Below are 26,696 nucleotides of genomic sequence, written 5' to 3'. Positions count from 1 at the left end.
CAAAATTGGACAAGGGAACACCAAGAGACACTGAAGTGCATCATCTGCACGCGAAATGTAGTCCTCCTTGTCCCCATTGTGTATACTACTCCTTTCTTCTGATATTCAAGTTTAATTACCTCTGCTAAGGTGGTGACTCTTCTTGCCTGCTGGTCCTTTGACAAAGGAGCCTGGTGTTCAGGCATCCTTTCTCATCTGGCATATGGATCAGAACATTATTCCTAGTTGTGGAATATGCTGCCCCCGAACCAGAAGAAGCCATCCAGGCGTGCTTCCTTCTGTTTCAGGAAGTGCAAGGTGGAAGTGCAAGTTCTTTACTTTGGGGGCAATGTCTGGGCATTACCCAAACCACTGAACCCCTGAGAATTTACTGACATGACAAAGCCCCTGAATTGTAAGATTGCCCACCCTCTGGAGCATATGTATCTTATTAAAGCCTTCAACATTCCACTTCTTCTTGCTCATCTGGTTCTGTTAACAGGACATCATTGGACCAGGGTGAACCAGGGTGATTTCTGCAGGTTGCCCAAATGGCTCTGAGGCAAAACTAAATGTAAATGTGTACTGTTGTCCGTGTGATTGCAAAGTGTTTTCCATCTTTTTTTTCCTAATGAGGATAGAGGAGAATATATTTGCCAGGTCAGTTGCTGTGTACTGTGTACTTGAGTAGTATTAACCTGCTCTAGCAAAGATTTCGTATTTGGCAGAGCTGCTAGGATTGGGGCTATTTGGTTGAGCTTGTGGGAGTCCACTGTCATCCTCCACGTTCCTTCTGGTTTTTGTAGTGGCAGGGTGGTGAATTAAATGGAAGTATTGTAGGGACCATCAGCCCTGCATACTTGGGTTTTTAAGGGTGGCACTAATTTCTCTCATTTCCCTGCATGTGGGATATTGTTTTTATTTATCCTGGCCAGGGTATGGGGGAGGGCAGATTTAAAGCCTTCCATCTGGCTGTTTTATACTATAGACCAAGGAAGCGATGTGAGTGTTTGCCAACATGTCTATTCCAATTTTACATTCAAGGACTGGGGCAGAGTCCTCTGGATGTGTTTGTGGACCCAGTGCATACACTGTGAGCCAGACCTGGCCCAGGTTTTATTTATTATCTCACCCCTATGCATGCCCCCTGTCTAACAGAGGGACCAGATAACACTTCGAGTCTCTTGCATCTTGTACTTAATAATTTGTGAAATGTTTGGGTTTTCCCCTTTCCCTGGTATACAGCTACGTGAATAAATGGTCATTGGTCCCTTGGGGGGTGGTCTGAGAGATTCATGACTGTACGTTTGCTTTGGTGTTGCAGAATCTTCCCTTCCAGGATCTGGCCTCTCCTTCAATATATAGTTCTAAGTCCAAAATTGACTCAGGCCCAGAAACTGGACAAGGTATCGTGGCTTTTATTGGGGCAGCTGTCTTTGGCTTCTGACCATCGTTGATTTCTTTTCATGGTACAAGTTGAGGTGTATTTGGAAAGTTCCTAGCAGCATGGACAAAGCAATGGACCCCGTTATAGGTGTCAAAATGCCAGAAATGCCATTGCAGACAGTTGAAGGTTTTAAATAAGCAGGCAGGCTGGATTGAATATGGATCATACCAGATAATTTTGTGCCATGGGGGGGCCTAAAGGATACATCATCTACCAAAGCACTGAAAAGTCACTGGTGGAAAAGGTCCTAACATCACTGAGAAACTGTTTCCATGTCCTCTGAGGTCTAGGGCTGGCTGCCATCTGGAAATGCCATTGCAGACCTGCTTCACTGATAGCAAAGGGGGTATGGGGGATGTCATAGGACCCTAAAACAGTAGAGGCCTGGGGGTGGCACTTAAACATCAGAAGCCAGGTGGCTGCAATTATGGTAATGAATGAGTGAGTTCAGATCAGGATCAAGGTCAAGAAGGCTGACCTGCAGAGAATTATGGAAATGGTTAGCAGAACACAGCATTCCTGAGGGCAAATTACGTTCGCAAATGGTAGCAGATACTGTTTTCATGATCTTCTTTTCCCTTTTTTTATTCTTTGTTGCTAGATTCAGGAAGTACTTCATATAAATTCTTGAATAACTTATTATACATTTGTTAGACTGATACTGTCCCACAGCCATGGGTGCTCAGTTCTGTTTCTTCTCCCCACTCCTTTTCCCCTTTTCCGACCGCCTCCCCACTCCCTTCCACTTTCTCTCTTAGTGTTTAGCTAATGTCTATTGACCTGTCTTCAAGTTTACTGATTCTTTCCTCAGCTGTGCTCTGATGTCTACTGATGAGACCATTGAAGGCATTCTTTACCTCATTTCTAGCATTTTTCTTTGACTCTTTCTTATAGTTTCCACTTCTCAGCTGAAGTTCTTCATCTCATCATATATGTTGTCTACCTTGTCCACTAGACCTTTTAACATAATAAAGTTCTCTATCTGATCATTCCAACATCTTGATAATTTCTTTGTCATTCTGTTAACCACTTTGTCTCTTGACAGTGGATTGCTCTTCTTGCTTTTTGTGTGTCTGGTAATTTTTTATGGAATGTTAAACATTGTGTATAAGACGGTAGAGACAGGTAAATAGTACAGATATCCTTACTGTGCTTTGCTATATTGCACTTCAGATAATGCATTTTTTACAAATTTAAGTTTTGTGGCAACCCATTGAGCAAGTCTGTTTTTCCAACAGCATTTGCTCACTTTGTGTCTCTCTCACAGTTTGGTAATTCTCGTAATATTTCAAAATTTTTCATTATTATATTTGTTATGGTGATCTGTGATCAGTGGTGTTTGTTACTACTACAAAAAATTACAGCTTGCTGAAGCCTCATGATGGTTAGCATATTTTAGCAATTAAGTATTTTTTAATTAAGGTATGTACATTATTTTTTAGACATAATGCTATTGCACACTTAATAAACTACAATATAGTGTAAACATACCTTTTATATGCACTGGGGAACCAAAAAATTAATGTGATTCGCTTTACTGCAATACTTGATTTATTGCAGTGGTCTGAACTGAACCTGCAGTATCTCTGAGGTGTGCCTGTAACTGGAATTTTGTACCTTTTGACCACCTTCATCCAATTCCTCCACCCCTAACCTCCAGCCTTTGGTAACCACAAATCTGACCTCTTTTACTATGAGCTTGGGTTTTTTATTTTTTTATATTCCATATATAAGTGAGATCATATGGTATTTGTCTTTCTCTGTCTTTTTCATTTAGTATAGTGCCCTTGGGATCCATCCATGTTTTTGGAAATGGGAGGATTTCCTTCTTTTTATGGCTGAATAGTATTCCATTGTGTGTGTGTGTGTGTGTGTGTGTGTGTGTGTGTGTGTGTGTGTGTGGGTATACATATATACCCACACACACAAACACGCCATATTTTCTTTATCCATTCATTGGTCAGGGGACACTTAGGTTGTTTCCATGTTTTGGTTATTATAAATAATGCTGCAATGAACATGGGGGTGCAGATATCTTTCCAGGTCAGTGTTTCTTTTCTTTCTTTCTTTCTTTTTGGTTGTACACTCAGAAGTGGAATTGCTGGATCTATGGTAGTACAATTTTTATTTTTTTGAGGAACCTCTTTACTGTTTTCCATAATAGCTGTACCAGTCTACAATGCCACCAACATCAAGTGTCGCCTTTTCTCCACATCTTCACCAGCATTTGTTGTCTGTTGTCTTTATGGTGATAGCTGTTTTAACCTGTGTGAGGTGAGATCTCATTGTGGTTTTGATTTGCATTTCCCTAATGATTAGTGATGTTGAGTGCCATTTTAGGTACCTGGGCCATTTGAATATCTTCTCTGGAAGAATGTCTATTCAGATCCTTTGCCCATTTTAAAATTGGATTATTTGTCTTTCTGCTATTGAGTTGTATTCTTTATATATTTTGGATGTTAGCTACTTATCAGATATATGATTTACAAATATTTTGTTGCATTTTCTATGTTGCCTTTCCTTTTTTATGATGGTTTTCTTTGCTGTGCAGAAGCTTTTAATATGATGTAGTCCCAGTTGATTTTTGCTTTTGTAGCCTTTGCTTTACATGTCATATCCAAAACATTGTTGCCAAGACCCATGTTAAGGAGCTTTTCTATGTTTTCTTCTAGGAGTTTTATGGTTTCAGGTCTTACATTTATATCTTTAATTCATTTTGAGTTAACCCTAACCCTAACTTTTGTGAGCAGTGTAGGATAAGGGTCTAGTTTCATTCTTTTATGAGCGAATACCCAATTTCCCCAGCATCACTTACTGAAGAGATTGTCTTTTTTTCATTAAGTATTCGTGACCCCTTTGTCAAAGATCAGTTGATCATATATGCATGGGTTTATTTCTGGGCTCTTGATTCTGTTCCTTTTGTTTCTGTGTCCGTTTTTATGTGAGTACCATACTGTTTTGATTACCATAGCTGGAAATCAAGTATGATGCCTCCTGTTTTGTTCTTTCTCAGGATTGCTTTGGCTATTTGGGGTCTTTAGTGGTTCCAAATAAATTTTTGGACTATTTGTTCTACTTCTGTAAAAAAAAAAAAAGCCATTAGAATCTTGATAGGGATTGCATTAAATCTATAGGTGGTTTTGAGTAGCATGGACATTTTAACAATATTAATTCTTCCAATTCATGAACACAGGATATATTTTCATTTATTTGTGTCCTCTTCAGTTTCTTTCATAATTGTCTTGTGGTTTTCAGTGTAGAGATGTTTCACTTCCTTGGTTAAATTTATTCCTAAGTATTTTACTGTTTTTGATGGTATTGTAAATGGGATTGTTTTCTTTCTTTTGCAGATAATTTATAGTTAGTGTATAGAAACGCTGCTGATTTTTGTGTGTTAATTTTGTATGCTGCAACTTTACTGAATTCACTGAGTACATCCTACAGCTTTTGGTGGACTTTTTAGGGTTTTCTATATATAAAATCATGTCATGTGCAAATAGAGACAATTTTACTTCATTCTTTGAGATTCTGATGACTTTTGTTTCTTTTTCTTGCCTGATTGCTTTGGCTAGGACTTCCAGTACTGTGTTGAATAGGAGTGATAAGAGTAGGTACCCTTGTGATGAGGGAAAGTTTTCAGCCTTCTACTGTTGAATATAATGTTAGCCATTGGCTTGTTATATGGCCTTTATTATGTTGAGGTACATTCCTTCTCTACCTGATTTGTTGAGATTTTTTTATCCTGAATGAGTGTTGAATCTTGTCAAATGCTTTTTCTGCGTATGTTGAGATGATTATATGATTTTTTTCTTTCATTCTATTAATGTTTGGCAGGTCCCATCTTATTCCCACACCTATTCGAGGTGAGCCCATGCTTGCTTTGAAGCAATTTCCTTAGATTTCAGACTAGTTGGTTGCCCTGCCATCTTAATTCTCTGGGTTCAAGAAAAGTATAGTTCTGTAGATTACCTGTTTTTTCCCCTTGTTACTAGAGTGGGAGTGACTTTCAGCTTTCTAAATGCTAGGTGGAACCTGGAAGTCCCAATTAATTTTTTTAAATTTATTTATTGATTGATTTAGTTTTGGCTGCGTTGGGTCTTCGTTGCTGCACGTGGGCTTTCTCTAGTTGTGGCAAGCAGGGGCTACTCTTCGTTATGGTGCGTAGGCTTCTCATTGTGGTGACTTCTCTTGTTGCGGAGCACAGGCTGTAGGCGTGTAGGCTTCAGTGGTTGTGGCATGTGGGCTTCAGTAGTTGCGGCTTGTGGGCTCTAGAGCACAGGCTCAGTAGTTGTGGCGAATGGGCTTAGTTGCTCCGCGGCATGTGGGATCTTCCTGGCCCAGGGCTCGAACCTGTGTCCCCTGCATTGGTAGGCGGATTCTTAACCACTGCGCCACCAGGGAAGCCCAGTCCCAATTAACTTATGAAACAGGCTTTTCTTGTGGTAATTTCGGAGACATTGCTAGTTCTTAAGTGTTAGTTAAGTTGAACATATGTCTCTGCCTTACATATTTCAGCTACTATTTAGCAGTATCTTAGGAATCTTTAAGACTTTTCTTAGTGAGGTGTTTCTTGAAAAAAAATTCTGTGTATGTGCCTGTGCATGTATGTTTCTTTTTTAAAATTAATTTTTATTGAAGTATAGTTTCTTTACAATGTTGTGTTAGCTATACATATACATATATCCCCTCTTTTTTGGATTTCCTTCCCATTGAGGTCACCACAGAGTATTGAGTAGAGTTCCTGTGCTATACGGTATGTTCTCATTAGTTATCTATTTTATACCTAGTATCAATAGCGTATATATGTCAGTCCCAATCTCCCAATTCATCCCATCCTCTCCCTAATCCCCTTCGGTATCCATATGTTTCCTTTCCCCCTTGGTATCCATATGTTTGTTCTTTATGTCTGTGTCTCTATTTCTGCTTTGCAAATAAGATCATCTGTACCGTTTTTCTAGCTTCCACATATATGCTTTAATACACAATATTTGTTTTTCTCTTTCTGACTTACTTCACTTTGTATGACAGTCTCAAGGTCCACTCACATGCGTGTGTATTTCATTTTAGATGTCAAGTGATATTCTGAGACTTATAATGAAAAACTGATGACCTTTGCTCCATGCCTGCCCACTCTGAGTCACACTTTCCTAGAGGCAACCACGTTATTATTTTCAGCTGTTACTTCAGTTTTTTTTAACTTTCATGTTTCTAAATAATATACTTATGTCACTGATTCTTGTTTTTTGTTTTTTTTTTTAATTTTAGATTTTCTGTTGGTTTACTTCTGGAAGATAAGCATTTGATTATTTGTTTCTCCCTGCCTTAATCCCCACTAAAACCACTTCACTTTTCTCATTCTCTTAACCTACAGCTAGATTTTGGTTAAATAAATACTGAGTGTACATTATTATGACTATGCTAGCTTGAGCCACTTAGGGTCCTGTGTTTTTCTTTTCTTTGAATATAGTCTTTGAATATAGTCATATACATCATGAATGACCATTTCTTGGAGATAGCTCTCCCGATTCCCCGTGTCCTGTTGCTCTTGAAGAGACCTTGTGGGCAAGGAGACCTTCTCTGAGCAAGATGCTTGTCCTTATTCTGATTTTTTATAAAATATTATTAAAATGTGTCTACACTTCCTTTTTCAACTTCCTTAGCACCTGATTATTTTGATCCTTTGTAGTCTAGGTCCTGACTGTACCTGTTAACTGAATGTTTTCCTAAAGTTCCTCAGTGGTTTACTATTTTTAAGGTTTCTGGTTTCATATTTTCCATAGCTGCACTCCAACAAAGCTGATCTCTCTGGGAAGAGGCACTACACAGTCTGTTTCTACTGCTGCATCTTTGGCTGCTTTTCTGATTCCTATCTGTGCTTGTTCATTTTCCTTACCTTTCATTGTAGGTGTTCCTCTGTTTGTTTTTTTAAAAACCATTCTTCTCTTTTCTCTTGAAACTGCCCCCCTAAGAAACCTATCCACTCTTAAGGCTTCATTATTTCTCCTGGGGGATTATTTGGAAATCTGTATTTTGACCTCATACTTCTTTCCAGGTGTCCAGGTCTTCTGTTTAGCTGCATGTTTTGGCTCCTTACTTGCCACTCAGATATCTGGAATTTCATGTTTCTAAAATGGGACTCCTCTTCCTTCACACAAGCTCCTTATGCAGTGTTTGTATTGGTCATTGAAGTACTTGTCACTTTAAATCCTCCTTTTTACTGTCTGTGCTTGAGAACATATTCATTGCTTTTTACCTAGACTGCTCCGTCTCCCAATGGCTTTTTTCCCCCTAATCTCTCAATTCCACCATGTCCAGGGATGTCCCAGTCAGTATCCTGATCTCAGCTCTGATTTTTGTCAGCACTTTCTCAGATCCCTTCAGTATTCATTACCTAAGTGTTTTCCCTGAAGGGTGGAGGACCTTGTACAATGTAAGGGCTTAAGTACGTTAAGTGAATAGTTAATAAGAATGTGGAGAGGGCTTCCCTGGTGGCGCAGTGGTTGAGAGTCCGCCTGCCGATGCAGGGGACACGGGTTCATGCCCCAGTCTGGGAGGATCCCACATGCCGCGGAGCGGCTGGGCCCGTGAGCCATGGCTGCTGAGCCTGTGCATCCGGAGCCTGTGCTCCGCAACGGGAGAGGCCACAACAGTGAGAAGCCCACATACCGCAAAAAAAAAAAAAAAAAGAATGTGGAGAGTTGGCAGAAAGTTCAGAGGAGAACCACATAGTCAGTTGATGCAAGGAGAACTTGTGAGGGAAAAGTGGTTGGAGCTGGAATTTTGTGTAAAAGCACCAGGGACTTCTCAGGGCTAGATTAGGAATTTTAGATCCTGAGGGATGAAGAGGAAGATGACAACTAATCCTTTGGTATGTGTACAAACTGTTAAAGGGGGCAGGATGGTCTTTTTTTTTTTACATATAATTTTTTATTTATTTTTGGCTGCGTTGGGTCTTCGTTGCTGCACGCGGGCTTTCTCTAGCTGTGTTGAGCAGGGACTACTCTTCGTTGCAGTGCGTGGTCTTCTCGTTGAGGTGGCTTCTCTTCTTGTGGATCACAGGCCCTAGAGCACGCAGGCTTCAGTAGTTGTGGCTTGTGGGCTCTAGAGCTCAGGCTCAGTAGCTGTGGCACACGGGCTTAGTTCCCCCGCAGCATGTGGGACCTTCCCAGACCAGGGTTTGAACCCGTGTCTCCTGCATTGGCAGGCGGATTCTTAACCACTGCGCCACCAGGGAAGTTCTGGCAGGATGGTCTTTAATTTTGGCATAGAGAAGCACAGTTCGGCTTAAAAACGTTTTTTCTAAACATAAGAATAATACTGCAACAGACCTTTGAAGAAAGTTAAAACCTCTTCTACCCACTGAGGTATTAAAAATCAGTGGTGACCTCTCTCTTTGGGTGTTTCATTCATGTTCCTCGAGTTAGACATCCAGCCACTGGTCTCTTCAGGTGCCTTTTATTTTCTAATTCTGATTTAATGAATAAAAACTTCTTCTGATGATTTCTCCTGCCTGAGCGCTTGTATTTAAGTGCGTAACATACAAGTTGCTGGACCCCATCCCCAGCATTTCTGATTCATTGGGTCTGAGATGGGGCTTGAGAACTTGCATTTCTGCCCATTTCATGGGTGATGCTGATACTACATACAATACAGGTCTGGGGACCACACTCTGAGAACTTTTGCCCTTAATCTTCTTCACAGGGTGGACAGGTGTTCTTTGTAACTTGCAGTCTGATAGTCATTCCTCTGGAACCTTTAAGAGGTGTCCCTTCCCTTCAGGACAATCTGAACCCCTGAGAATGCATATAGCAACTCTGAAAGTCTGCCCTATTTCCCCCGTAGCCTATTGCCACATATTCGAGGCATATTCTCTTTTCTTAAAGGTACCTCTCTACCTCTGTGCATACCATTCCCTCTGCCCATTTTCTGTAGTCCAGCCCTTTGAGGATTTATGTCAGTCAAGTTCCACATTAGTTCTTATACCTTCCTGAAACTCAAATCAGGACAATTAATTACTAGAACACTGTACAGTTGCAAAGATGGTATAAAACAACTAGATGAGGTAGGTTGAGAAATAACATTCCTTAACTCGAATGTGCCATGTGGTGCCAAACTTGAATATCTCTACTGTCTTTGTATAGGCACTTTATTGAGATCTAGTTTACATACTATACGAGTCACCCATGTACAATTCAGTGGTTCAGGTATGTTGACTTGTGCAACCATCAACATAACTTTAGAACATTTGGGTCATCCCAGAAAGAAATCTTGTACTCATGAGCTGTCATTCCCTATTACCCCTTCCCCCGAGGCCCTGGCAACTGCTAATTTACTGTCTGTATAGGTTTACCTATTCTAGACATTTCATATAAATGGAAGCATATAATACATGGTTTTCTGTGACTGGCTTCTTTTACTTAACATAATGTTTTCAAGGCTCATCCATGATTATAATATATATCAGTACTTCATTCTTTTTTATTGCCACATAATATTCCATTGTATGGACATACCACATTTTATTTATCCAGCTATCAGTTGATGGACATTTAGGTTGTTTCCACTTCTGGGATATTATGAATAATGCTGGTTTGAACACTCACGTGCAAGATTTTTGTCATGGACATATGTTTTCATTTCTCTTTGGTATGTACCAAGGAGTGGAATTGCTGCACCACTTGGCATTGCTCTGTTTAGTATTTTGCAGAGCTGCCAAACTGATTACCAAAGCACCTGCACCGTTTTACATTCCCACTAGCACTGCATGAAGGTTTCAGTTTCTCCACATCCTCATCACACTTGTTATTGTCAGTCTTCTTCATTTTAGGCATCCTAAGGGTTGTGAAATGGTATCTCATTTGGTTTTGATTTGCATTTCCATAATGACTAGTGATGTTGAACATCTGTTCATAGGCTTATTGGCCATTTTTCTTTGGAAAAATGTCTATTGAATCCTTTGCCCATTTATTTAAATTTTTTTTTATTTGAAAGACAAATTTGTAGCGTAGTTTCAGGTTCACAGCAAGATTGAGGGGAAGATACAGATTTCCCATGTATGCCCTGCCTCCACACATGCATGGTCTCTCCCATTATCAACATGCTCCACCAGAGTGGTTCGTTTTTTTTTTTTTTAAAGCAAGTGATGAACCTACATTGACACATCATAAGCACCCAAAGTCCATAGTTTACTTTAGCATTCACTCTTGTTGTTGTATGTTCTTTGGGTTTGGACAAAATGTTTAATGATATGTGTCTATCATTATATCGTATAGAGTATTTTCACTGCCCTAAAAATCCTCTGTGCTCCATCTGTTCATCCTTCCTCCCACCCAAATCCCTGGCAACTACTGATCTTTCTACTTTCTCCATAGTTTTGCCTTTTCCAGAATGTCACATAGTTCCACATGTATGTCACATACATACAGTATGTAGACTTATCAGATTCTTTGCCCATTTTTAAAATCGGATAGTTTGGTGGTGGTGGTGGTGTTTTTGAGTTTTGGGAGTTATTTACATATTCTGGATGTAAATCCTAGATCAGATACCCGATTTGCAAATATTTTTTCCCACTCTGGATTGCCTTTTCACTCTCCTGATAGTGCTTTGTTGTACAGAGTTTTTAATTTTGATGTAGTCCAGTTTCTTTCTTTTTTTTTAACCTATGCTTTTGGTGTCATATTCCAAGAAATGACTGCTAAATCTAATGTCATGAAGCTTTTCTCTTATGTTTTCTTCTAAGATTTTTATTGTTTTAGGTTTTCTATTAGGTCTTTCATCCTAACAGAGTTAATTTTGGTATGTGGTGTTACAGGTCCAACTTTATTTGTTTGCATGTGAATATCCAGTTTTCCCAGCACCATTTGTTGAAGAGACTGTCCTTTCCCCTTCAAATGATCTTGGCACCCTTGTTGAAAATCATTTGAACAAATATGTGAGAGTTTATTTCTGGGCTCTCTTTTCTATTCCATTGGTCTATATGTCTATCTTTATGTCATTATTGCACTGTTTTGATTACTTTGATTAGCTTTGAGGTAAGTTTTGAAATCTGGAACTGTGAGATCTCCAACTTTGTTCTTTTTCATTACTGTTTTATCTATTTGAGATCTCTAGAGATTCCATGTGAATTTTATGATAGGATTTTCTGTTTCTGGAAAAAACATCATTGGGATTTGCTAGGGATTGCATTGAATCTGTAGATGGCTTTGGGTAGTGTTCACATCTCAACAATATTAAGTCTTCCCATTCATGATCACTAGATGTCTTCCCACTTATTTATATCTTCTTTAATTTCTTTGAGCTATATTTCATAGTTTTAGTGTACAAGTCTTTCACCTCCATGGTTAAGTTTATTCTTAAGCCTTTTATTCTTTTTGATGCCATTGTAAATGGAATTGTTTTTCTTAATTTTCTTTTCTGATTGCTCATTTTTATCTTTGACCATTTTTCAACTGGGTTGTCTTTTTATTGTTGAATTGTAAAGCTTGTTCTTTATATATTCTGGATACAATTTCCTTATCAGATATACTTTCTATCATTCTGTGGGTTGTTCTACTTTCTTTACTAATATGAACTCTTTACATAAACTATGAAAACACTTCTTCCAAAATGTTACCTTTAAAATGATAGGAAATGCTAAGATATTTTATAAGAATTTACTTTATTAAAATATTAGACTTCTTAGAAGTTTTTCTATTTGTAAAATGTGGTACATTTTATAGAATAATATTCAGTGAAAAGTATGTTTATAGACACTATAACGTCCTGGAAAATGATGTATTAGGCAAAAGGAGTATAACTGAAGCAATTATGTCATAAATAAAATTATGTTAAAAAAAATCTCAAACTTATGCAAGGGAAAAATGATCAGAAAGAAACCCTCCAAAATGTTTGTAGTGGTCATGGAGTGACTAGGACAATGAGTATTTTGTTTTCTTCCTGTCTGTGTTTAGATATGTATTTAAACACTTTTTACTACAAAAATTCCTAAAAGAGCTGTTAGCCACTTAGAGTAAATATGAATGATGTAGCTTATGCTCCATTGTTGAATATTGACTTCAGGAGATCATTTGCTTCATTATAAAGCATCCCTTTGGTAGTGTTGTATCCTGTCAGTCTATATCACTTCAGAAAATAATGTCTTACTTATTATAAACATCATAATTAATTTTTAAAAAATCTAAGTCTGTAGAGGAAATTATTTTTTTCAACATTTCTTGGAGGAATAATGTTAAATGAATGTATTATCTGCTTTAATTATCTAATTTAAATTACTAATTTAAATAATGGCTTTATTAACTCATATTTAGTTTTGACTGCATGAATCAACTTGGTAAAATAACCAAATAATTTACTTTAAAAATCAGTTATAGAAGTTGTCTGTTTAATTGTGGATTGGCAACTGTTTAGGCAGTCATCAGTCATTATTACAGTTAGTTGAACTGTAGTAGTCAATTTAAGTGAATACTAGGGAACCACAATAATGCAGACAGAACTGAAGTGATATAAAGATTCCTACCTAGTCATTCTACTGTAGAAGAATCTCAGTAGTAATTAGTATTTTGAAAAAGGGCTATAATATAATAAAGTCTATAATTTCTCTGCTTTTTTAGGAGTTGGTAATGCTTCTATTAGAATATAATGCTCATACTACTGTTGTTAATGGGAATGGACAGACAGCAAAGGAGGTCACTCATGACAAAGAAATCAGAAACATGCTTGAAGGTAAATATTATGGATCTTAATCTAAACAGCATTTATTTTCGTTACAGACACAGTCCAGAATAGAAGTAGAAATGGCTTCTGAGATGCCAAAATAGATGACACCAATCCTGTGGTCTAAAGATAATGTAATTTTCAAGTCACTGATTAGACATAAAACTATATGAGAGTTTCCACAGAGCTTTTAAATTCTTTATATAAGATTATGGCAAGTTTTAAAAATAAAATCTCCAACAAAATTAAAAGTAGAAATTAGAGACATGAGGTGAGTACGGCTGAAAGGCTGCAGAAGCATGATAATGAAGGAATACAGAAGCGCAGGACAGGGAAACTATAAGAGGTGTAGCTACTGGGAGTCATTTGATATTGGGGAAGATTGCTCTGGCCGGCTCCATTACCCTGAGGGCTTCATTGTAGTACAGCAGCCAACAGTAAATTCTTCATGGATCAGCTTCATTGTTAGATGAACTTCAAAGATTGAATTACCTTTAAGAAGACATATTAGGGATTTCTCTAAAAATAGTTTAAAAGAAAAATACTTTGATGCTGACATTGGGAAGCGTTCATTTGTTAGGATTATCCCCCAAATATCCAGGGCTTTGGCTGTAATTATTTTTTGGTAGTATTTCTATAGTAGAGAAGAGAAGATTACATTTTTAAAAATTAATTAATTTATTTGGCTGCATTGGGTCTTCGTTGCAACACACGAGCTTCTCTCTAGTTGTGGCACGTGGGCTCTAGAGCATGTGGGCTTAGTTGCCCGGCGGCATGTGGGATCTAAGTTCCCCGACCAGGGATTGAACCTGTGTCCCCTGCATTGGAAGGCAGATTCTTAACCACTGGACCATCAGGGAAGTCCCTGAGAAGAGAATATTTCTTAATTACTACTTTATGAATAAAGGTATTGAATTAGAGTTGCAGTTTCACACACATCCTTTGTTTCTTTCCTTTGCAGTTCAGAGAAGGGCAAGATAATTTTGTACTTCAAGGGTGTTGATTTATTTGTCATTAGTATTTTTATCTATGTATGAAGCACGGTCTTGCTTTTTATTACTTTCCAGTTGGCCTTGAAACCTAAAATCTCCCTTGTTTCTTTAGTTACAAGATAATGTCTGCTTGTCACACCCCTTTAGATCAACGTCTCTACTCGCTCTTGCATTTAAAATGAACCCTCTCATTTTCAATAAACAAGTCAACACATAACATCTTCTATAAGGCTCAGTATTATATGAATTTGAGGAGATTGATCATATTATATGTGATCCCTGCCCTTTAATAAATTATGATCTAATTGGGAGGATTAGGTACTGTCTTTGATCCTGTTCTGTTATTTTACTTGTAATAAGATGAGAACCCAAAACTGACGTTCTCCCGACAGACTGGGATGTTGGGTTCACCTGACAAGTTGACATTTAATGGGGCTGGCTGTAAAGACATGCTCTAAGTACCCACCCTCACAGCTGCCAAAACCCAACTGTGCTGAGGACAAGGGCTTAGTTGACTTGGTGGGCATTTACGATTTATCAGCTACAGTATGGTCCTAGCTGGGGTAATAGAAGTAGAAATTGAGAGATTTTGCTCTGATGAGATCACCTTAGCCAGGTGTGATATCATTTGTGGATAGTGCATTAAATGGATCAGACTGCAGGGAGCACATCCACAACCCACCAAGACCACAGGTAGACCAGAAACCCAATCGTAGGATAATGCACGTAGAGACAGGAAATGTTTCACCCCAGAAAGACAGATATCAGTAGACACAACAGAATCATGTTTGAGTATCTCAAGAACTGTTATATTGGAAAAGGGGTATTCTTATTTGAGGCTGGCCAGGACCAGTTGATGATCCACTTGATGGCATGCCGGGGAGTTTATCTTTGGGTCCAGTGTATTATGATAATGGCTTGGGTTGCCTTGAAAGGTGTAGTGAGTTTCCCATGATTAGAAGTGTTTGGGAGAGGGTAGATTACTACTTGTCAGGCACTAGAGAGGACTAGTGTACCTTCTTCTACATATCGTTTGACTTTTTTTTATTTTGAGAAATATCCAACCTATATGGGAAAGTTTCAAGAATAGTACAACAAACACTTGTATATCTGCACTTAGTCACCAGTCATTAACATTTTGCCACATCTGGTTTACCTTTTTATATATTATTTAATGTTATTTATTTACTTTTACTTTTTTTTTTTGCTGCGCTATTAGGGAATAATTTGCAGACATAATGATACTTTAGCCCTAAGTACTTCAGTATGTATCTCCTAAGAACAAGGATATTTCCTTATATAATCACAATATAATGATCAATTTCATGAGATTTAACATCATTATCATAATATCACTGTTGTAGAATAACCCTCAATTTGGGCTTTTCTTGTCTCATCTAATTAGATTCAGGATATACATTTTGCCATAGGTTGTATTTGGCATAGGATAAGGTTTTATGCCTTATACCAGTGCATATTAGGAGGTACATGATGTCATTCTGTTCCATTACTGGTGAAGTTATCTCTGATCACTCCGTGGTCCACTGTTAAGCTACCTTCCCCCTTTTGTAATTAATAAATAATCCTTGGGGAGAAAAACTGAGACCATGTAAATATCCTGAAATCAGGATAAAATCACTTTAAATCAGTGATTTTAGCATTTGTTGATAATTCTTGCCTGAGTCACTCTTTACTATAGAGATTGCAAAAGGGTGATTTTCTGTTGTTAATGAAGTACATTTGGTAGGTTCTCACCTGCATTTGAAGTGTACTGCTATTTAACCTACGCTGGGCGTGTATGTAAGTGTCTTGTCAGGATGGAGTTAGGCTTCATGATCTCTCTGATCCCTACTAACTCTGGATTCTGATTGAAAAGAAAGACAAAGAGTTAGTTTATAGTCATATCAAATTTAAAATTTATAGGACAGGGACTTCCCTGGTGGTCCAGTGGGTAAAACTCTGCACTCTCAATGCAGGGGGCCCAGATTTGATCCCAGGTCAGGGAACTAGATCCCACATGCATGCTGCAACTAAGAGTTCTCATGCCTCAACAAAGATCCTGAGTGCCACAACTAAGAACCAGGGCAGCCAAAGTAAATAGATAGATAGATAGATAGATACAGCCAAAATAAATAAATAAATAGATAGATAAATAAGTATTGAAAAAATAAAAATAAAATTTATAGGACATTATTTTGGGGGTGGAGTATTTGCTTTAAAAAACATTTATTAAGGTATAAAGTATATGGATAAAAGTACACATTATTAATGCACAGCTTGCTGTTTTCACAAGGGGAACACATCCACGTAAACAGCACCCATGTCAAGAAACAGAACATTATGGGCACTCTAGAAGCCTTGAGTCCGCAAATTGGAATATTTGTTTTTATTGGCTGGATCAGCAGTCTTCTTTCAGTGTCCAGAAGGAACACAGGACAGGAACACAAGCAGCGTTTTCAACTCCAAATCCAGTTTTCCTTCATTTGTGAGCCTAGACAATCTAGAGAGAAACATTTACCACCCTTAAAGTCTAGAACGAACATTATTAAACACTGTTTGATTATTCAGTGAATACTTATTGGCTAAATATGCATTGTGCCAGATACTGTCATAAATGCCTAGGATACACAGAAGAGTAAGAACAGGTACCTGACTTCAAGAATGACTGCAGGGATAAATTAACAGCTCCAGGTAATACGTGCAGTAGTACAGGTGTGTAGGGAAGGGTGGGGACGTGACTGTTCTCCAAAGCTCACAGTCCAGTGGCCTTAGAGGAAAGACTGAAGAGCATGAATCCCAGCAAAAGAAAGCAGTGTTGGGAGCATGTGTGGAGGCATGGCAGCCTTCCTCCAAAGTGGAGAGGGAGGGAGTGGGTGTGGAAATAAAAACGTGAGAAAAGAAGATGATGGTATATTAGTAATGTTAGTCTGTTCTTAAGACAAAGTTAAACTGGTTCCAGCTATTCCTGTATTCAAGCTATGTGTTTCCTGTAGTTGAAATGCAAGGGCATGTGTAGTGTCTCGAACAACTGTTAGCACATAGTAATTACTAACTATTAATAAATGTTCATTATTTCTCGGGGAGACCTAGGAAACCTTTTATAGTTCCTCCCTTGCAGCCTTTGCACAGGACATTGTACACATATTTTAAGGGGGATTATTATTAAGCCTTTCTATGAAATTGTTTCTTTTCTGTAAGCCAAAACAGAACTCAAACATAGCAGAAATGAGACCTTATTACATATTCTAGTCCCTTAAATCAGACTGCTCTCATTCCCTGCAAGTACAAGCAGCACAGAGTAACGGTAAAAGCATGGACTCTGGAACCCACCTGCCGAAGGTCCAGTCCCAGCTCCTCCACATCCTGGCTGTGTGGCTTAGGTTAAGTTCCTTAACCTCCTGCTGCGTCAGTTTCTTCATCTATAAAATTGTGAAAGTAGTAACACTTCAAAGAGTAGTTATGAGGATTTAATGCGTTAATATTGTTTAAGTGTTTTGAAAGGTATTTGGCACGTAGTAAGTGCTAGAGTATTTGTTAAAGAAATAAAATATTCTTATGTAGAAGTATGTAAGTGTATATAAACCTAAATATATTTATACGGTTTGTATGTCTTCCTACCAACGCTATTTCTTATTATTACTTTTTGCATTCTAAGGTTCTGGAAGGTATGAGCACCTCTCCCCACTTACCTACCTTTCCAAGGCACATATGTAATAGTATTTCAGAATGCAAAAGTAATTCATAATTCATAATTCCTTGTGTTGGGTGTTGTAGTGAGTAATGTACTTAAGGACCTCTGAATTGAAAACAAAAATTCATCTGAACCTGAGGGAAGTTGAACTCTGTAGTCTGAAATAAAGGCAGTGAGAATAACAGTAAAGTCTAACGACATTTGAATTACAATTCAAAACATTGTGACTTTTTTTATCATGATCACTTTATTCTCTATACATCTTTGTGATAAATTTGCTAATAGGATCCAGACTAAAAGTAGAATAATATGCACTTTTCCTTTTGCAGCTGTAGAAAGGACTCAACAAAGAAAGCTTGAAGAATTACTTCTGGCAGCAGCTAGAGAAGGCAGAACAGCAGAACTCACAGCTCTGGTAAAAACAAAAACAAATGTATTATTTCTTTACTCTGCAGGGAATTTTTTTTTTTCCAGAAAGGTGTGAAGTTTATTAAGATATTTTTTTAGAAAGAATGGAACAGTAAATAGGTACTGAATTTGGGATAGTTCCTTTTTTACAAGTTTTACTGCAGGAGGCCCATTTAAATCAGCATTTTGCATAATCAAAGGAGTACAGTTTTTCCCTAGAAATATAGGTATTTCACTCTCCAGGTAAAAGATTATTGAAAACATTAAGTGACTGTCCCAGTTAGAAACAGATAAGCGAATACCTTCAAGATATATAAAAAAGGGTAACTGCTACTTAAACATCAATTTTCACAAAATTATTCTTGTGCCTAATTCAGACAATTTGCTTAGAAAAGCTGAGGAAATTTTTTACTTAATGTTGAGTTCATAACATAGTCAAATTGTGGGACCAGAATACTTGAGATCATAATAATAGAACAAAAGTCTTTAAATATCTGTAAACACAGCATGGTAATAGTTTAATCAGGATATATTTTAAATGATTACGGTTTTCTCTGAATTTCTGATTTACTACCCCACTTGTACTTGAAAACCTAATGGTTAAGAATTTAGTTTTCATGGTAAACATTTAATGTAAGGATAGTTTTTTTTTCTTCATGATTAATCCAATTTAAAATTGGCATACAATATATAGGATCCTATAAAGGAATACCTTTCTCTAATTTTGATGAACAATTATTTCTGAAAGGTATGCTATACTTCTAGTAAATAACATACAAACAAGGGACAATATTTCTGAAATATTTATATCATGTTAGAACAGACTGAAAACTTACCCATTTCATTTTTTTCTTCTTAGGAGACCTACTTTCCAGGTTCCATTTCCTGAAAATAGTCTCATTAAACACAAAACTCTGAATGTGGTCTAAATTCAAGACTGAAGCATGGCCATTTGCCTTAAAGTTACTTCAGCTCGTTTGAAAAGGCCTCACTGGTTTCCAAGTATAGTGCCTAAAACATATTTTAAACTTTGTGAAATGGAGACTCCTTTAAAAAGAACTTTTTAAAGGAGTCAGCTGGGAACAACAAATTTAGTAGACCTTTAACATTTACATGTTTAACATTTACGGTTTTAACGCTTCTGAATGACTGCCTGTGGTAGACCAATTTGTAATTTTGCTGTCACAAGTGTGAATTGCAAGACTGGTAGGGGCGAAAGAATCTTAGTGGAATCCCAGTGTCCAGGGGTGAGTGGGGTGGCCCTGGTGTAGTGCGTGGTGTCTGTTGTCAGGGTAGCGTGGGACCTGAGATTCCGTGGCAGCTTGAGGACAGCATGGGGAGTGACGTGGGTTGGCTGATTTTGTGAGCGAGAAGCCACTGACAGTTGAGATGCTAAGGAGCCCTGCTACTCATCAGGCTCTGGAGCATGAGGGTCCGCCTGAATTTTCAGTTATACTGTACCATCGTGGGTTTCATGGAAGAAAGTCTGTCTTTGGTATGTAATCTGCATTGTATTTCTTCAATTGTCAGCTCAACAGGCCGAATCCTCCTGCTGTTAACTGTTCGGATCAGTTAGGAAATACACCCTTGCATTGTGCTGCTTACCGGGCTCATAAACAATGTGCCTTAAAGCTTCTAAAAAGTGGAGCAGACCCTAATCTGAAGAACAAAAATGGTAAGCATGTTGGTGAAAGCCATTGTTGGTCATTTTGAAGCTGTAAAGAAATGCAGTGTTTTGTTTTAGTACCCAGCCTTTGTTAAACTGTGTGGTCCCTGTTTAATTTTGAAGTCAGGGCATTTACACAAAAGAAAATATTTATTAATTTGCTTCTCAGTTAAGACCTAAGTGTTTAATAATGCCTATTTCATATGAGGCACTAATGATGCCTAAGATCTGATTTCCACCCTCAAGGGAAAGAAAAGTACAGTTGACTCTTGTTATTTGTGGTAGTTATGTTCTATAACGTTGCTGTGACCTCTGAATTAGTGGATACTGAACCATTGCTTATAAGGGAAATACAGAGTTAAGTTCCTGTGAGCCTTTGGTCACAGCATTTTTATCCACTGATCAACACGTAGCCTTGTTTTATGCGTGCTTCTGTTTAAAAACAGCTTATTCAGTGTACGTTATTGCCTCATTAACACTGAGCTCACTGCCAAGAGCACTATAACTCATGCCTGGACTAAGCTCGTGTAACACATACTCTGTTCAGAAGGCACATTAGAGGCTTCTTGCACTTAGGAGCACTAGACAGCACTTCAGCCCTGTGCTTGGGGGCCAGTTTCAACAGTGAAATCACCAGAAACAAAAAGCGAAAAATGTGGCACTAGGTAGACTGTGACGAGGACACTTGTTCACAGTACGAGAGCTGAGACAAGAAGGCAGAGCACCAGCGTTTCCACTTCAGAGAATACGTACATCAGAAGACCCAAGGTTTCTACCCATCCGGATGTGTCTGTGAATGACCGAAAAATTGCCACGAGTATTGACTTTGAGATTAAAGTACATTTTAACAATTGGCGAGTTTGCAGATGTGGAATTCACAAATAATGAGGATAGAGTGTACGTGCACGAAGCATCAAAGACAGAATTGAATAACCGTAAGGGAAGCTGTAAAAGGTGTGTTGGGTAATCAGTGGAGGAACAGCTCATTAGGGCTTTTTTTTTTTTTTTTTTGGCGGTCCACGGGCCTCTCACTGCTGTGGCCTCTCCCGTTGCGGAGCGCAGGCTCAGCGGCCATGGCTCACGGGCCCAGCCGCTCCGCAGCATGTGGGATCCTCCTGGACCGGGGCACGAACCCGTGTCCCCTGCATCGGCAGGCGGACTCTCAACCACTGCACCACCAGGGAAGCCCTCTGCATCCCATTTTAGGATGCTTCCCTCTGCCAACCATCAGCCTGGATTAGAACTTGTCTGTGTTCCCATAGGACCCTGTGTTGACCTCTTTATAGCTTCAGTTGTTCTCCGTGGCAGTTGTTGACTTATGTAGCTGTCTCCCGTGAGACTGAGCTCCTAAGGGGAGGGCTAACATTTTACTGTCTAGTTTACCCAGCACCTAGAGTAATGTGTAGCATTTGATACCTTCTACGAGTTGCATGTTTGTTGAAGGTTTGGGGCGATTAGAAATAGCTTCCTGAAGGAATACATCTTTTATACAGACCCTGGAGTCCTAGTAAGATAAAAAAAAAAATTCATCTCTAAATACTTCAGTTTGTATCTCTAACAAAAGGCCCCCAATATGTTTTTTTTCCTTTTAAATAAAACAATACTATTATTATCTAGTAAGATATTGGTAAGCTGAATTTTGGGAAAGGGTGTTGTAGGCAGAGGGAAGATTATGAGCAAAGGTAGTAAAAGGTGAAAAATGTAAGTCAAGTTGAGGCAACATCTGCAGTTTGACACATCCAAGGGTATGAAGGGGAGCAATACTGGGGAATCCTGTAACTGCAGATTAGCTTCTGTCGTGGCGAGCCTCAAAATGCCAGACTGTTTTGCCCCTTAATTTCAAGGTCAGGGAGGCTCTGAGGAGTGGAGGGATGAGGTGCTTTAAAAAGATTAATATGGTTACAATATCTAGGATGGGTTGTGACCGGCCCAAGACTGTAGGGAGGGACCAGTAGGGCAGTTGAAATGGTCTTAGGTGAGAGGTAATTAGGACCTGAACTTTAGTAACATCATCAGGTGTAAAAGGAGAAAGAAAATTTACTATAGAATCTCATGCTTCTTCCTCTCTTATTTTGACTTGGCCCTTACGCCCTAGACTGGCACTGTTCTGTAGAGATACAATGGGACCCACATATTAAAAGTAAAAAGAAACATGAAATTAATTTTTATAATGTATTTTATTTAAAGCAGTATATCCAGAATACCATGTCAACATGTAATTGGTGAAACAAAAATTATCAATGACGTTTTACATTCCTCTTTTGGTACCAAGTCTTTGAAATCTGGTGTGTGTTTTACACTTCACAGCACATCTCAGCTTGAACTAGATGCATTTCAAGTACTGAATGGCCACATGTGTGGTTAGTGTCCACCGTGTTGGACATTGCGGTGCTAGACGTACTGAGCTGTTGGAGGCTCTCTAGTTAACCATGCTGTCCTCACTCTGCTTATGCTCTCTCTGCCAGGAATGCCCTTTTCCTTCTTGTCCATCTGGCAAACTCTAGTCTCACCTTAAGAATTAGCTCAAACTCGGCTTCCCCAGAGAGGCTTTCCCTGTATCCCTGAGGTAGACATAGGTTCTTCCTGGAATAAGTTATAAGAGAAATTGGGGGATGCAGAAGGGGAAGCACTCAGGAGACATGAGGGAAATGCCAGTTCCATGGAAGCCAAAGGAAGAGAGTAAGTGCAGAGCTAAAGGGGTAGGATGTTATTGGTGTTACGAGCATCTTAGGCTGAAGAATATAAACCCTGAGAAAAGGCTGTGGAATTCAGTGACACAGTGCCCAGTGGTCCTTTCTGAAAGAGCAGTTTTCACTGGGTAGTTGAGTGAAGGCTAGGTTAGGGGCTAAGGACTGAGTAGGCAATGAGGAAGCTGAGGCAGCATTACTTACCTGCTTCTTTGCAATATGTAAGAACAGAGGATAGCTCCATGGCCAAGTGGAAGATTTTTTAGGCACGGGGTATTCAAGTATGTTTGAAGTTAAGGAAGACCAAGGCAGTAGAAAAAGAGCTTGATTTCATTGTGACAGTTAGAAATGTAATTTTTAAAAAGGTTAATGTTTTGGGGAATAGCAAAAAAAGTAGGAACATATTTGAGAAATGATTTTTAGTTTTTTTAATGGAGGCAATTATAAACACAGCTGAAGGATGTAAAAGAAGACCTAAAAAATGGAGAACCCTCCATGTTTTTGGTGGAGAAAGACCTCAACATTGAAAAGCTAACAGTTCTCCTCAAATTAATTTATAATTCAAAGCAGTCCCAGCCAGAATCCTCAAAAGGTTTTCATAGAACTTGACTAGCTGATTCTAAATTTATACAGAAAAGTCGAAGGCAGAGAATTTTAAAGGGGGAGAGAAGCAGTGAGGGCTTGCCCTTGCTGGATAAAAGGACCAATTATGAATCTCTGGTAAGTAAAGTATTCATTTCTTCAACAAATATTTGAGTGCTTATGTGCCAGATACTACTCCAGGGACTAGGGACCTAGAACAGTGAAGAAAAAAAAAACAGTTAAGTTCCTGCTTTCATGGAGCCTACATCCTAATAAGGTAAGGCCAATAAAATGCAAATAGAAAAGCAGGTATTTAATATGTCATATGTGATAAGTGCTCTGAGGGGGGAAAAGGCAGGGAAATGGGATCTGGAGTGTGTTGCATGTATAGAGGGCTCCTCCTTTGTATGGGGCGGCAGGAAAAGCTTCTCTGTTAGGATGGCAATTAAAACTTGAAGTGAGGGGGCAAGCCATGTCAATATCTAGGAGACAAGCTTGGGTCTAGGCAGAGGAAACAGGTGAGAGTGTGCGTGATGTGTCAGGAAAAGCAAGGAGGCCAGGATGTCCAGAGCAGAGTGAGAGAAGGAGAGTGATTGGAGGAGGGGGTTAGAGAGGCAGTGGGAACTGGATCATGAAAGGCCTTTCAAGTTATTGTAAGAATTTTGGCTTTTACTCTGAGAGATGGGAAGATTCAGGAGGGTTTAGAATGGAGCAGTGATGCGATCTGACCTATGTTATGAAAAATGATCCCTCTGGTTGCCGTGAGGAGACTAGACCATAGGAGGGCAGGGAGGATAGCTGTTGAGAGGCTGTTGGGATAATCAGGGGGTGAGAGGTAATATTGGCTTGGATCAGGATAGTGGCAATAAAAGTGGTAGTAAGTGGTTGGATTTTTTTTTTTTTAACATATTTTGAAGGTAGAGTGGTTAGGATTTTCTGATGGCTTGGATGTGAGGTATGAAAGAAAGGAGTCAAGGATGACTTTCCAGTGTTTGAACTGAGGACCTGAAAGAATGGAATTTCCAATTTATGAGAAGGAGAAGACTGCAGGAGGGGCTGGTTAGCAGTTGCTGAGAATTGGGGGCTTGGTTTTTAAGACATTAAGAATTTGAAATACTATTATACAATCCAAATAATAGAGTTGGAAGTAGAAGTTCGATTTTAGGGGAGAGGTCTGGGTGGAGATACAAATTTGGGAATCATTAGTGTATACTGTAGAGTTATTTAAAGTCATGGAATGTATAAAATCACTAAGCAAGATCTTGAATTGGTATTCGTTCAGGGTAGGTGAACAGTTTAGAAATTAAAACGTGCACATGGGAACTTAGTAGATGACAAAAGTGGTGTGATAGGTGGATGAGGAAAGAATCTAGTAATTAGCTGTCCATATAGTAACAGGTAATTTTAGGTACCCATTTCATATTGGATACTAAATTCCAGGTAGTTTAAAGACCTATATGTGCAATACAAACTTCAAACATCAGGAGAGGCTTCTGCTTTTGGCCATAATGGAGTTACAGGGACCTGATTTACCTCCCTTTCTCCACCCTGTTATCATTGTATTGGCAGACCTAGCCAGTGCAATAAAGCAAGAAAAAGAAATAGAAGACATTCAGACTGAAAAAGAATTCTTATTCTTCTGATCATCCAGGTAAAAAAATTCTAAGAAATTTACAACCTGGTAGAACTAATTAGTGAGCTAGTTCAACATACAAAAATCAATTCTATTTCTGTATACTAGTCAGAAGTAGAAAATGAAAAAGCATATTATTTATAATGGCATTAAAATTTCATGAAATACTTGGGAATAAACTTGATAAAAAATATGTGTAAGACTTGTACACATTGAACATTGGTGAGAGAAATTTAAGAATATCTGTATGGGGAAGGGTACAACTTTCAGGGATCAGAAGACTTGACAGTGTTGTCAGTTTTCCCCAAGTAGATCTAGCAATTCAGTGCAATCCCAGTCAAAGTTCCAGCAGGCCTTTTTGTAGAAAATGACAAAGTGATTACAGATTTTATTTGGAAATGGAAAAGACCTAGTATACCCAAAACAACTTTGGAAAAGAACAAAGTTGGAGGACTTAGGCTACCTTGTAGTTACAGTCAGGGTTCTCTAGAGAAACAGAACCAATTATATATATATATATATATATAGAGAGAGAGAGAGAGAGAGAGAGAATAATTATATCCCATGGTATAATTCAGACTGAATCCAAAGGCCTGATCCCTGGGGAGGGGGGCAGCCAGAGGCCAGAGAACCAGGAGATCCAATGTTCGAGGGCAGAAAGAGGTGGATTTCCCAGCTCAAGAAGAGAGAGAATTTGTCCTTTCTCTGCCTTTTTGTTCTGTTCAGCCCCTCAGTGGATTGGATGATGCTTCCCACATTGGTGAGGTCAGATCTTTACTCAGTCTACTGATTCAAATGCTAATCTCACCCAGAAACACCCTCACAGACACACCCAGAAATGTTACTGTTATTTACTATCTAGGTATTCCTTAGCCTAGTCACTGTGGTAAGGATAGATATATAGGTCTATGGAACAGGAGAGAGTCCAGAAATATATAAATATATTTACACACAATTGATTTTTGTCAAAGGTGTCAAAGGCAACCAGTGAGGAAAGGATAAAATTGTCAACAGATGACACTGAAAAAGTTGGATTGCTATATTCAAAACAAGGAACATCTGTAAAAATTAGATCTAGATGGGTCACAGAAATGAACATAAGAGTTAAAACCATAAAACTCTAGAAGAAAATACAGGATAAAATCTTAGTTACCTTGGGTTTTGCAAAGATTTCTTAAATATGACACAAAGGATGAGTGATAAAATATTGATAAATTGGACTTTGTCAGAATTAGAAAGTTTTTCTCTTCAATAAGCACTGTTATGAAAATGCAGGCTATTTTATGGGAGGAAATATTGGCAAAACATGTACAAGAGTGCACCTGTATATAGGATATATACAGAACCGTTATAACTAATAGGAAGATAAACAACCCAATTCTAAAAAGGTTCAGGCACTTCTTCAAAGATATACACATGGCAAAAAACACATGACTAAAGGCTCTGCATGGAGGTATAAAACGTAAATTAAAATTCTTTTACATGAAAAAAATGCATTTACATAAATGCAAGGAGTATGTACTGTGATGTTTATTTCAGCTCTATTTAAAATCGTAAAAAAGAATCATGATTACCTTTGAAAGTTAGTAGCAGTTTACAGAATGATTTAACATTGAGGGGTAAACTTCTAAAAGTAATGGAAGGTGGGTACAGATATCTGGAAGGTTCAACATTTGTGTTGAAGAGGTTATAGTGTTCTTGATAAAAGTCAAGATGGTGCTTTCTGAAAGTGTAATTTTTTAAATCATAAGAGTAATAGTATCTGCATTTTAGGAAGTTTTAAAAATACAGAAAAAAAACATAAATTACTCCAATACAATCTCTGGTACTTTGGCATATTATATACCCTTTGAATCTATTTTCATACCTATTTTAGAGCATTTTTTTAAAATTGCAAAA

The 26,696-nt window shown here is 38.4% G+C and overlaps 1 protein-coding gene across 4 annotated transcripts in view; it reads left to right on the top strand.

The window, feature by feature from the left end:
- The window catches only part of OSBPL1A (oxysterol binding protein like 1A), a 220,494-nt gene that overhangs the window by 26,408 nt on the left and 167,390 nt on the right, over positions 1-26,696 (top strand). For all 4 annotated transcript variants that reach the window (XM_082640441.1, XM_082640439.1, XM_082640438.1 and 1 more), the window contains 3 exons: positions 13,036-13,147; positions 18,151-18,236; positions 19,760-19,904. In XM_082640441.1, the coding sequence (XP_082496567.1) occupies positions 13,036-13,147; positions 18,151-18,236; positions 19,760-19,904 (343 nt within the window). The remainder of the gene's footprint in view (positions 1-13,035; positions 13,148-18,150; positions 18,237-19,759; positions 19,905-26,696) is intronic.

Source organism: Mesoplodon mirus (assembly GCF_964341445.2).
Source record: "Mesoplodon mirus genome assembly, chromosome: 13".
Taxonomy (NCBI): domain Eukaryota; kingdom Metazoa; phylum Chordata; class Mammalia; order Artiodactyla; family Ziphiidae; genus Mesoplodon; species Mesoplodon mirus.
Note: the sequence above shows the minus strand (reverse complement) of the source record. Positions and strands in the feature narration are given on the sequence as shown.